Source organism: Nematolebias whitei, chromosome 16, assembly GCF_014905685.2.
Source record: "Nematolebias whitei isolate Nwh7 chromosome 16, NemWhi1, whole genome shotgun sequence".
NCBI classification, from domain to species: domain Eukaryota; kingdom Metazoa; phylum Chordata; class Actinopteri; order Cyprinodontiformes; family Rivulidae; genus Nematolebias; species Nematolebias whitei.
The window spans coordinates 16,172,898-16,186,839 of NC_056513.1; the positions used below are offsets into that span (position 1 = coordinate 16,172,898).

At 37.4% G+C, this 13,942-nt stretch overlaps 1 protein-coding gene across 1 annotated transcript in view; it reads left to right on the forward strand.

Moving 5' to 3' along the window:
• Positions 1-13,942, forward strand: part of LOC119423127 (protein sidekick-1) — a 245,370-nt gene that overhangs the window by 167,020 nt on the left and 64,408 nt on the right. Inside the window, exons 19-22 of the mRNA XM_037690537.1 lie at positions 8,410-8,605; positions 9,478-9,576; positions 11,398-11,612; positions 11,720-11,787. Coding sequence (XP_037546465.1) covers positions 8,410-8,605; positions 9,478-9,576; positions 11,398-11,612; positions 11,720-11,787 — 578 coding nt within the window. The remainder of the gene's footprint in view (positions 1-8,409; positions 8,606-9,477; positions 9,577-11,397; positions 11,613-11,719; positions 11,788-13,942) is intronic.

The window sequence follows — 13,942 nt, forward strand, 5'->3', positions numbered from 1 at the left end:
TAGACATATATGAATAGAGAGAGACGAGAAGAAAGAGGGGGGGGGGGGGTAGGGAAATATCAACAAATATCAGGAAACTAGTTTACAATCAAAACAGTATCAAAATGATATCAATAAAGAATAGGCTGGCTTAAATCCATAAGTAGCTAAATGCTAACAAAGCAACAAGAAAAAGCTAGTTAGCATAAATCCTGAAGATGCAAAATGCTAGTAAATTGCAGGAAATGGCTAGCTAACAGCCAGATTGAGTGAAATGCTAGCAAGAAGTGAAAAAAAAGGTAGCTTAGAGTCAGACGTAGCACAATGCTTGCAACAGTGCATGGAACAGCTAGCTTAGCGGCAGAAGTATTGAAATGCTAGCAAAAAGCATTAAATGCAAGCTATGCGCTAGAAGTAGTGAAACATTAAAAAATAGCAAGAAAAAACAAGCTAAGAAGTGGAGAAGCTGAGGTAAATCCAGTTTGACACAATTACATTTTACCATAAAATTAATAGAGAACATTGTTAGCCCATGAGGTGTCAAGTTTGAGATTTCTGTATGACAGGGCAGACAATTTAGAGCTGTTTAAAGAAAGAAAAATAATTAAAAAAAAAGACAAGAAATAAAGAAAATGCCCCTATGCTTGTGACTTCTTGACATTTGTAAACACAGAGTTGTAGAAATCTTATCTAATTCACAACATAATGCCAGTTTAGAATGATGCTTGTGCTGCAGGTTTCCTGCCTCTGTGACTTTATGTAATGAACCAGCGTGAGATCAGATTGTAATACAGTGATTTTCTGAGTTGTTTTGTTTTTCTTTCTTTCTTGGGGTTGAAGTGCTGTGGACTGTTAAACTAAACCCATAAAACACACCAGGCTGGCTGGCTCCATGTCTCGATGTATACCGCTCACTGGTTTGTTATTTTTTGTGCAAATTGCGCCATCAAAACCCACCACGAATCTGTCCAATGATTTACTTCCTCATAAACCTTTGAATCGGTTACCAAAGCAGTGACGTCACATCGGCACTTAAAAAAGCTTCGGACGACACTGATCCATGACTTTTCCCAAACTAATCAAGCACCGACAAAGAGGTTCAGAAAAAACTTTTCTTTTTTCTTTTTTAAACATGCCCTGGAGCATCAGCTTCAGAAGGCCCATCACTACTAAAAGTCAAACTATTAAACATTAAACATTTATCTATCGCTTTCAGTTTAAGAATTATTAATGTTATTATATTAAAATCAGTCTTGAATTTAGGCCTAAAGCATTTGACACCAACGTGCCTTCACACAGAAGCTCCACAAGAAACAGGAATGAGCATTATCCCCTGAACGTCCTAAACTATTAGAAATGTAAATGACTGTAATCGGTAATCAGGGTTGTTAAAAATGATGGAAAACTAATGTTAATATTTTAAGATGTAGAACTTTTTTGAAGCACATGATTTATCCAATTTGTTCGCTGTTGGACATGACTTAGGCAGGCCTTTACTGGGAAAGCTGGCAGTTGTTTGTGTGAGGCCTGCACACCTGTGTGATTAGTTCAGTTGTTTTTAGTCAGAACCATGACTGTGGAGGCCAAAGACTGAGGACACCCACACGTAAAAGCTCTGCTCTAATTATGCTAACCATGATTGAACCATGTGTGGAAAATAAATATTTAAGTAACGTAAGTAAATTCTTAAATAGCTATGATTACATTTAGAAATACTGAAATCATTATACCAAGAATATTATCTACAATGCAGATTATTAAGCTTTAAACTACTGCTTTCAGTTTAAACGTGGCATTGAAATCTTATAAAATTATTAGTATTATCTAAAAGTCAAATTATGAAATATATTAAACTTTAAACTTTCTCATTACTTTTAGTTTAAAATTGTCATAATCAAAGTTACATTAATAACATATTAGAATGACAACACTACCCCCCCCCCCCCCACACACACACACACACACACAGACTTCATGCTATTAGAAGATGTAAAGTGTGGGTTAGGATTCACTCTCATTTCCATATTGCTTAAACCTCTATTTTATACATGTATAAATAAGTTATTTATTGTGTTTTTAAACGCAAATATACTACCTATGTTAAAAATACTGTTATCACTGGACCATTGGGACCTAAACAGCCTTCTGCACTTTAAGCTGCAGGAGTATGGGGGTAGTGTTTTACCACATCAAAGCTGCTGACACATCTCCATTACATCTCTATACAGTCATAAGCTTAAATAAAACTCAATAATTCAAAAACCATACATAACACAAGCACCAAAAGTCATAACCAGCATCCCATGGCTTTAGTAGGACAAAGTATGCAGCACTAGTTTTGTTAAAAAAAATCAATGGAAGACGAAAAGACATGATAAAGAGCAACAGAATCACAATAGTGTGCAGTTTCAATGCACACTCATAAGGACAAACGGGAAAACAATTATGGGAATGCTTAATAAGCATTCCCACAATAAAGAGAAACAGGAAAACAATATGATGATTAACCTAAGCCTCAAAATGTCTACTTAGTAGGCTTGTAAAAAAATGTGTCATTGGTGACACACTAATAACAAAAGGGTTAATAAGCATTCACACAAGAAAGAAAGGAAGACAGACAGACAGAAAGAATCGCAGTAGTGTCCATGCTTAACAGCATTCACACAATAAATACAAATTTCAAGGACTTTTAACTCAGATAAATTCCTCATCTTCATAGCTTTGTTTTTGTTTACTCATTGTCTTTGGCCAGCCAAGTCCGGGGTCAGTTCCAGGAAGAAATAATGAGTGATTGAAACCAGAGATAGATACCATATTTGGGAGGCAGAATAATAGTTTGCATGAAGCGATAGATGAGAAAAGAATTGTGTGGGTGATCTCCATGTACCAGTTCTGAAATGGGATTCATTCTCGTCTTTATTGTAGTAAGCGACCCCCAAGGAACTGATTAACATGACAAAGAAAACGTATAACATTCTTGCTCTGCATCTCGGGGTCTGTGCAGAAGACTGTTTTACAATGCGGATATTGTTGTCTTTGTTGGTTGATAAACACTATATGGCTTTCTATCATTTTGATGAGGCTCTCTGTTAGATGCTGCCTCTGTAAGTCAGTGTCTACCACTCCAAACCCGTGAAGCCTCTCAATATGGTTTCACATGTGGGTGTGCATCTTTGGGAGTGCTGTGCTGGTGAAAGGGCCGGTAGATAATAATATTAATTAAAATTGGGTATGAAGCACAAGCTCATCTCATTCCATCTCCCCCACAGATCACTGATTATATATAATACTGTTACTATTATAGCTCCAAACGCATCGCCAGAATAACCAGAGTCTTTTATCACAAAAGTTTAACGTCTTTTACTTGTTTGCCCTTGAACGTGTCTTATTCTGCTGCATGGCTTAAAACATTTATTACCTGCCTATCTGTAAATTAAAGGCCTAGCATTACTTGGCAGACTGTTTGTCATCAGCTTAGGATGCGTTGGTCAAACCTTGGAACCTTTTAAATTGTGTTGAATCCAAAAGTTGTTCAGTAGAATTGGTGCATCTTATGAATATTTCCTGAAAGTTTCATTCAAATCAGTCAAGTAGTTATTTTGTTATTTGGCTAAACAACAAACAGAGTTTACTCCAGTAATTAGTGGCTAAATAAAAAAATAAAAACACTTCAGGGTATGTGATGGGGATGACTCTCAGCTACAAACTTATAAAGTTTTAGCTCAAAACCTGTAACATTGTCATTTAACAACATTGACATTTGGGTCTGCTAAGGTTGCTTAGCAGTGGCATCCATCTTGAATGGTGGCTCCAAAACGGTTGTAAATATACATTATACAAATATAATCTGAGCGTTTCATTAAATACATTCACTGGTTTAAATACAATTTAGAGTTGATTCTGAGGTACGAACCATCTGCACCCCTCTGGTCATCGGGGACAGGTTTATTCAGTGTTCCCTGTACGAGAACAAGCATTTAGTTTGTTCTTAAACTTGAGAAATGATTACCTGAAAACATGAGACGTGCAGAATGGCTGTTTTTGATGATTTATTGCAGCTTTACCATAAAAAGGTAAAATTCATTCTTATCGTTTTATTTTATTAGTTCTCAGCTTTTTTTTTTTGTTGTTGTTGTTCGTTTTATGTAATGTAAAACTGTAATGTAATTATTTTAATTTTTTTTTTCTTAAGTAAGTTGTAAGTTCTTCTTTTAATGCAGTTTCCTGAATCTGTAAAGCACTTTGTGTTGCATTGTGTATGAATGGTGCTATACAATTAATTGTCTTGACTTGCCTCAATATGCAATATTAGGCTAACACTACAGGCAAACAAATACACACACACACCAACACACATAAACACACACAAACATTTGCACTATTGCCCTTGTGCCTTTGGCAGCAGGTGATTATCAGCCAGTTTTTCTATCAGTCTGTTATGGTCTCATTACTGCTCTGTTTGTGCTCTTTAGCAATCTTGAGATTTCCATTGCAAGCTCAAGATGCACTCACAAATATCTGAAGAAGAGGCTTGAATCCTTAAAGCGGCTTTTGAAAGTGGAATAAAACAGGTTGCCTGAGGATACCAGATCACCACTCTTTTAATGCATCCAAACTTTTCTTTGCTCAAAAAAATATATAATAGAGAACCGTATTTTACCATGACAGACGTGGTGCAGTGACGTAGCCTGAAGGCAGAGAGAAAAGCAGCCACTGAAATGTCTCTTGATAACTGGCTCTTTTTTAAATAGAAGATGGATACAAGTTAGAATTACAGCATATGAAGCACACTAAGCATATGCAGCTAAGTAGCTCATTCGCAGATTTAATCCAAAACTATTTTTTTGGATTAAACTACTATTTTATTTGTTTTATTTGAAGGTAAATAAAGGCATTTTGACCTTCTAATATATTATACATGTCAGTGCTTGACATTAGGGCTGAACGGTTTTGGAAAATATTGTAATTGCGATTGTTTTACCTCAATATTGTGTTGGTGATTTAATATGCAATTATTTTTCATTGTCTTCTTCTCATGTATTTTTCAACGAACACAAGAAATCAATAAATCTGTTTCAGTTGCAAAAATCTCCAATGTTTTCAGCTCCGCTGCAACTCTGTTTCTGTATTTTTTGTGTAGCTCCAGGATAGCAACTTGGCTAAAATGTGTGCACGAGGGCATTCTGTACCACTTATCCACTGTGTTTACCAAAGCTGTAAACACAGGCTTGGTCAGTATATTAATGGGCGTCATGTCTGTCGCTATAAACTCTGTTATTGATTGAGTTATTTCCATGTGCTGTTTTGAATTATGTTCATGCGGGGTAATACCTTCGAACAGTTCGGTCAGTGATTCCTGTCGACTGCTACTTTGCTTACTTGAAGTTGAAGCACTGGTCGTTGGCATTCTAGCCGTGCAACTATTGTAAATGGCTTTGTGGTGTTTTTTTTTAAGTGTCGACTAGTCGATTCTATGTCATTCCACGAGTTTTTATATTTCCGGTCGACTAGTCAACCTGGAATATAAATAATAAATTACTAATAATTTAAATAATAAATTACTTATATATATATATATATATATATATATATATATATATTTTTTATTATTATTATTGCAAATATGATATAGTGTCTTGAGTTCCTATGACGTCATCGACTAGTCAAAGTCGACTTGACTTTTATTATGTTTTTTTCTTTTTGCAAAATTGTGAAAAACAAAGTGAAAAAAGTGGGCTTTCACATAAAACTTTATTTTTCACCAATACTGTCAGTGCAATGAAGAGTTTTCTGAGGTGCTGCACCCTTGACAAACCTGAGTTTACACTGCATTTAATGCAGTTATTTTATTTTAATATCAGGTAATATAAAAATGGAAATCATATTATAATGGTGCCTGTGGGTTATCTCATAATGAATATGTAAGTGTAGGCTCTTCACAATTTATTTTTTGTGGCTGAAGTAATAACTCTAACCACAAAGCTGTGGTTTTGAATATAAATCAAGTCCTGTAGTTTGAAAAAAGCTTTCATTAAGCTTTGAGTTGAAAACATAATAAAATGCTGTTGTTTTTGTTCTTAGATGCAGTCCTGACTGACAATGTTTATGAGGTGTAATCGATAAATAAATGTTTGGAATGAAAATATGTTTTCCTGGAAATGAAACATGAAAATTGCTTTTGCATTTTCACAAATTTGTTTAGCTGTTTATGTTCAAACTAATTTGAAAAATATTTACCATAGGCTGAACAGTTTCATGATTTGCAATCTGAATTGTAAAAAATGAATTCCACCGGCCTGAAGTTCCATGAAACTAAATTGAAAAAATAAAGTAAATAACTAGAAAAAATATATATTTCTTCAAAAATGCAGTACGAATGCTTATTTCTGAACAATTTTGATGAAAGCTGCTGAAGAAGCTGAAGCCAAGCTGTAACTTTTCAATCACCAAATCACAACTTGTTTAATATGAACAGTTGAAAATGTAACTAAACATTTTTGAATGACTTGCGGAAACTCTAACAAATAACAATAAAAAGCTAGCTTGGAGTCAGAAGTAGTAAAATTCTATCAAAAAGCAGGAAAATGCTAGTTAAGAGCCAGAAGTAGCAGAATGGTAGTAACTAGATGGAAAAGCTAGCTGTGAGTCAAAGGTTGCTAAACATTAGCAAAAAAAAAAAAAATGCTAGCTTACCAAAAGTAGTGAAACAATAATAAATTAATAAATAATAATAAAAAAAACCCATTAAAAAGTAAGCTTAGGGCTAGATTTAACAAAATGCCAGTAACAGCCAGAAAAAAGCTATTTTGGAGGCAGAAGAATCAAAATGCTAACAAAAAGCAGGACAATACTGAGAGCCAGAAGTAGCAAAACACTAGCAAAAAACAAGAAAATGCTACCTTAAAGTCAGAAGTAACTAAGTGCAAGCTAAAAGAAAAAAAAAAGTTAGCTTAGAATCAGATGTATCAAAAAGCTAGCAAAAAGCAGGAAAATACTAATTTAGAATCAGAAGTAACAAAATTATAGCAACAAAGCAAGAAAAAGCTAGCTTTAAGTCAGAACTAGCTAAATGCTTGCAAATACCATAAAAAGGGTAGCTTAGTGCGGACAGCACGGTGGCGCAACTGGTAGAGCTGCTGCCTCTCAGCAAGCAGGTCCTTGGTTCAAACCCCGGTCCAGGGGCCTTTCTGGGTGGAGTTTGCATGTTCTCTCCGTGCATGCGTGGGTTATGTGTCCCTGTGATGGACTTGCGACCCGTCCAGGGTGTACCCCAACTCTCGCACAGTGATTGCTGGACATGTGCACCGGCGACCCCCGTGACCCAAGATGGAAGAAGCGGGTAAAGATAATGGATGGATGGGTAGCTTAGTAGCAAAACGCCTAGCACATAGCAGGAAAAAGCTAGCTAAGAGTCAAAATAGCTAAACTCTAGTGAAAAAAAGAGCCTGAAGTAGTGAAGCACAGAAAAAAAACAGGAAAATGTTAAAATGTTTATGTCTAGAGCCATTTAAAGAAATGGGTGATCTTTGACCCTATCACCCAAAATGGATAGGGCTCATTGTTGACCCATGATGTTTTCATTTCTGACGTTTGATAGTTCTTTGTTAAACGATTATCAAATTTGACATATCTAAATAAAAAAGGTGACTTTGACATTTGACCCGATGACCTTGAAATCAAAATGGCTCATCTTGAAGTCAAGAGGTGTCCAGCACTGAAGTTTGACATTTCTATGTGTAACAATTATCTAATTAGAGATATAAAGAATGTTGCTGAATTAGGTTGAAAACTGTTTAAATGAGCACAAAAAAATGTGGACTTAGCTGAAAAAGACAAAATTCTTAGAGACTGATAAAAGGTAGCTGAAAGGCAGAAAAAAAATTAGCAGAAAGACGCTGAAAGGAGCACAAAAATAGTGACAAAATACAAAGTACTTGAAATTAGCTGAAAGTAGCTTAAGAAAGCTAAAAATAGCACAAGGAATCTGGAAAAAGCTGAGCCAGAACAAAAGGTGAAATGAGCAGTAAAGGGTTGACAACAGATCAAAGGATTTGAAGGATTGAAATGAGTTCAATTCATTGTCAATAAGGGAAAAAAATAGCATAAATACCTAAATATTTCTTAAAACTAAAGATGCCCCATTCAGGAAACTCATGCTGTAACTTTTGGTAACGTCATAATAGGTGTTTCCTAAATGAGCTGAACATTTTCATATTTGAATTGCGGAACGAGTCTGGAAGAACGATGGCAACAATAATAATAATTATTAAAAGAAACAGAAAAACAATAGTGTGAATGCTTAATAAGCATTCTCACAATAGACTGACAATAAGATAACAAAGTTTGTCAATAAATTTGATTTCTCCACAGTAGTTTGATTACATTCACCAGACATTGTTTATGTCACCTGTAACTTCTGATTTCACACAGATGCTGGTTTGGCCTGAGCGATTTCCTGAGGACATTACCAAAGTAACCATCACTCCCGACTACCCCAGTTCACGACACACAGGGCTCGTCAACGGGCTCAAAAAATTCTCCTGGTACTATGGCTCCACGCTCTGCTTTACTACACCTGGAGACGGCCCCCGCAGCCCACCTGTCCTGCTTCAGACGCTCGAGGACAGTGAGTGTACAATCACACACCCTGACTGCCACAGCATTATTACATCACACTCTCAGTTTGATTAAAACCAGCACGTAACATACTGAAACTCCATCAGCGTCACCTACGGATCATAATGAAGGTGTAATGCTCAGCTCTGTGTTGAATCCAGCTGTTTTTGATGCTCACCTGTGTCCACAATACACAGTAAACACAAATCCCCCCCCCCCCCCAAAAAAAAAATTGTATTATTTTACTTTTTAATTCCTTTGTTCTTAGTTTTTCACCACCTCCATTCTGTTCACCGTGTTTTTTAAAGGGAATTGATTCATATGTTTTCATGCGTGTTTGTATTTACAGCCCGCTGTTCCATGGATAAACATAACAGCTGCCACTCCCAGCTACAGGAGCACATACACCCAGTCCCACCATCAAATAAACACAATAGCCCACAGGCAGACAGACAAGCAATTATTAGCAACCAGCAATTATTGAGTGGGAAAAGGATATTAGAAGCCATGCGCACACGCTCACATAGCCACAGCAGTGGACGGGTATTGATTGGTTGCTGGGCGTGTTGCAGGGTTAACGGTGGGTGTAATTCTTGCTTGATGATAGCTTTTTGCATGTGTGTGTGTGATTGTGATTGTGTGTGAGAGTTATTGAATGTCTCAGATGAATAGCTTAATCGCTCTGCAGGGAGAGAGCTATGGATGAAATGAGAAACGACAGGCTTGCGTGGGTCAGTGTGTGGAGAGCGCAGGGGTGCCGGTCACTGCAGAAGCAATAAGAGGAGGCTGTGTAAAGTGGAAATATTAAACACGCTGCTGAAGAGGTTTTTATTAATATTATCTGATGCACGTGTGCTTTTTAAAATTTGTTTATTTTCTTAGCACCTGGACCCGTTCGCCAGCTGAGCTTCACTGAAATCTTGGATACCTCACTTCGAGTCAGCTGGATCGACCCTGAAGAAAAGAACGGCATCATCACTGGTTAGAGCTTGACAGTATAAAATACAGCACACCACTTTTTAATAATGGTCTATATGTATCTTCCATTTACCACTCTGTCAGGTTTTCATTAAATTTCAGTTCTTCCAAAAAAAAATTTAATAAATAATGATTAAATATATAACATTCATTTTCAGTCATAGCATGTACAGTCCTTCCCTGGTGGAAAAATGTCATTTTAAAACTAACTAATTAGAGTGAAACTATAAACGCACACCTTTGAGATAACCCATTTAAAAGGGCAGTTCAGACATTTTGAAGTTGGGTTATGTGGAAAGGTTTATAAGTAAGTAATACCATAGCAGGTGTAGATAGCTCTTAGAACAGCCTCAATTTGGAAAAAAATAAAGTTGATTTCTGACTGGTTTCAGGTTCAGGTTAGGTTTATTTGTCATAATCAAAATCAACACAAGGTCAACAATGCAATAAAATGCTTAGGACGAGAAGAACAGTCTCAGCTCGCCAAAAAAAGAAAAAAGAAAACAACAACAAGAAATACCAAAGCGTGCAGCAAAAATACTAAAACATACTAAAATACTAAACACGGTTTCATCAAACATGGTTTAAAGAACCCAACAGCTCATCCGAGCAGGGCAAAGTTGATCGCTGTCATCTTTGATAAAAACAAACAAACTCCAATCTTACATAATTCATAGCTGCTCATTCAGATGATTTTTAAAAATACATTTGTACACTGCTGTCAATTTCACATAAATAGCTATCCATGCATACTGTTTGTGATACTTTATGTACATAACTGTGGAATGTAAAACTGACAGCGATGTAAAAGTGTTTGGTGATCCTCTATGAAATGTATTAAATTGAAGTTGTTTTAGGATTATCTACTTTAATCTATGCCTCACTCGGACTAGCTGTTAACTCTTTAGTCCATTCAGAAACAAAATAATGTTTTTTCGAACAAAACTATCTACAACATGTAAAATTGTACTTGTTTGTAAATTCTCCATAGAACTCCCCTTTAACAACAATCTGAACCACCACTTTGACTTTTGGAGTTTCTTATATACAGTATTCTCTGCTCAGTCTTTAATTCTTCTGTCTGACATCCAGCGACGCCCCCTCTATGTCTGACATTATGTTTGCATATAACTGATTCATCATAAACTAATCATTTCCCTCTGCAGTTTGTCTTTTCACATTATCGCTAAAGCATGCCATCTACTCACATGACTCTTTACCCAGGGTGGTGTTTGTGTGGCACATCAGAGAAGACCCTCATTTATTTTGCTTCTGCTCTTCCATAGCTCTGTCAGGCAGTCATGCTGTGAAAACACAACAAGCTGCTGTGAATTAAGTGATTACATTGTGAGCAAGTGTGTGTGTTTGTGTGTGTGTGATGTTATGACATCATGTCCACCATTCATCAGGAACCTGCACAACATCACCACAATCACACAGCGCGAGGCAGCAGTGCCTTTACAGTCAGCTTACACACTCGGAGGAGTGGGAAAATGGGTATTCAATCAAGGTCACCTTGAACATTTACTCCTTTTTCCTCAACCTGCTTTTCATCCAGCACCTGGTGAGCGCAGAGATAGATGAGGGACCGGTCGCTCTCCTCAGGGCTTTACACACAAGTGGCCCTGCTCACGCACACATCTCAGGGTGGTGGAGTGTGATGCATGACTGGGAAGATGCAAAAGGACAGACAGGGATTTTAACTCCAGTTACTCCTCCTCCAGTTTGGCAAGGCCTCTCTCATTATATGTTGGTGTGTTTGTATGTGACTGCTCACATCTGTATGCACCTTTATTTACCCAGCATGCTCTCTCCACCCTGCAGGTTACACGGTGTGGTGGGAAATACCCAACGTCAGGTCAAGTCGTGAGGAACGCTCTTTGTCCAACTCCACGCTGCGTTGCCAGCTGACAGGCCTCACCTCCACCACTGTGTACACAATCCAGGTGGCTGCGGTCACCGCTGCGGGCCAGGGCGTGGTCACATCATCCACCATCTCCACCGGAGTTCCACCAGGTGCTGAAAAAAAATGCGCGCACGTGCCTCTAACAAATGCTAAATGCTGAATTGTTTCCTGTGTCTGTGTGCTCGTGAGGCAGAGTAAATATGACTGATGAGCTCCCACGATGTCGTTGTCGTTCCTCAGGCTGATAAGTGGCTGTTACTGTGCATCCATGAATCATCTCCCACACTGCAGACGCACACATTCACATCGTCAGACACAAGTTTACAGCAACTGAGGGAGAGCTTCAGACTGTGCTTGTTTGTGTGTGCGGAGCACTTAAAAGATGCTTTTGTGTGCATGACGAATTCATGTGATTGGATTCGGGGCCAAGCTGCAGTCATTATTAGTACTGATTAACTGCAAATGGCAACTTAGAAAAGATGTGGCAGAATGGGATAGGTCATAAAAACAAACACAGAAGAGGACTGAGAGAAAGAGTGAGAAGATGAGGATAAGAAACTGATGGAGAAAGAGAAAATGCACTTTTCAAGGAACAGAAAGACCAAAGTCCCTCAGAAATGGGACTGTGTGGAAGCGTCGGAGCATGGAGGGAGAAAAAAAAAATGCAGCTCAGACAAGCAGGATTTTTGTCCTAACATTTTCTAATGACTAATTTATAAGTAAAAGCAGGAAAAAGTGAGAGCAAGATAGATGCAGACAGTTCTTAGATTTAGAGGTTATTCATTAATTCATGAAAGCAAAAGAGTGAAAGAAAGACGAGGGACTGAAGATTAGGAAAAAAGAGCTGAAGAATGAACAGAGAGAAAATAGAGGAGAGAAAAATCCACCAAACACGGATTCTTTTCTGTTTTATTTATTCATGAATTCATGAAGTTCAGAGATTTTTGTAATTTATCTTAGCAGGACAGCTGATATCAACATTTCCAGATTATAGCCTTTACAAGTAATCTGCGTACATTTACACAACCGTGCTATGTTTTTAGCTCTAAATTATTTTGTGATGCTTCACATATTCAGACTGCAAACAGTAACTGGACACAGTCACATTAAGCTGTCAAATTACCAGAAAACATCTGATGGATATTTTCTTAACACTGTCTGACATTATTTAGTTTTACAAAAGAGCAGGACAAGACAGTATGTATAAACCAAACATTACAAAAAAGTATTTGAAAAGAGCAAAGTAGAACGTGTTTGTGATTGCTAAATGTCAGTTTAATTGACAGAAACAAGCTGTCACATACTGGATTCATTAGCACGCCGTTTTTAAACGGTGTTGTCGTGTGCGTCACTTGCTTGACTAATGCCAATTCAATTCAGCAGCTGTCAGCAAAGATGTCTGTTCAGACACAGTTGTAAACTGTATGTGACGTGTTTGAAATGTTGGCAAGTAAAAAAAAAAAAAGGTAATATTTATTGGTGTTTGAATTTTATCTAAAAATGATACAGAAAAACTGGTTCATGTACTTGTCACATCCAGACTGGACTATTGTAATGGTTTATTATCTGGGTGTCCAAATACTTCTTTAGAAAGTCTTCAGTTAATCCAAAATGCTGCTGCCAGAGTCAACTGGAGTTACTGGGAGAGATCATATCTCTCCAGTTTTAGCTTATCTCCATTGGCTCCTTGTCAAATTCAGAATTTAATTCAAAATCTTACTTCTAACCTACTAAGCCCCCAAAAACCTAGCTCCATCTTATATTACAGATCTTATACATTTTATTGTTGGATGTAACTGGGACCTTGTGTACATAATTTCGCTCCACCACATGTACCACATGAGGTGCGAATGACAATAAAGAAACTCTGACTCTGACTCTCTGACTTACTGTTCCATATTTTCCCAACAGAGCACTTTGCTCTCAGACTGCAGGCTTACTTGTGGTTCCTTGAGTATCCAAAAACAGAATGGGAGGAAGATCTTTCAGTTGTCAGGCTCCTCTCTTGTGGAACCAACTTCTAGTTTCTGTCCATAGGGCTGACACATTGTCCAGTTTTTGATAAAACCTATAGTTAGGGTTGGATTGTTATGCCATAGGCTTAGTTGAGGACAAACAGACCTCATTTCATTAAATGAATTGTTACAGTTTTCATGTGACACTATTTCTAGCTTAACATGTGATTCTCGGCCTTCCATTTTTTAATCTGTTCCTCCTTCCTGTCCTCTCAAACCCAGTCGGTCGAAGCTGATGGCCGCTTGTCCTGAGCCTGGTTCTGCTAAAGGTTTCTTCCTCATGAGGAAGTTTTTCCTTTCCACTTTTGCCTTCATGCTTGCTCAAGATGAGAGTCTGCGATGAAGTTAAACTTAAAGCAGTCTGCTCCTCAGATAAATAATATTATTAACTTACTTTTTTGGTATATGAATGTTTCTGTTCAGTGTCCTGAGACGACTTCTGTTGTGA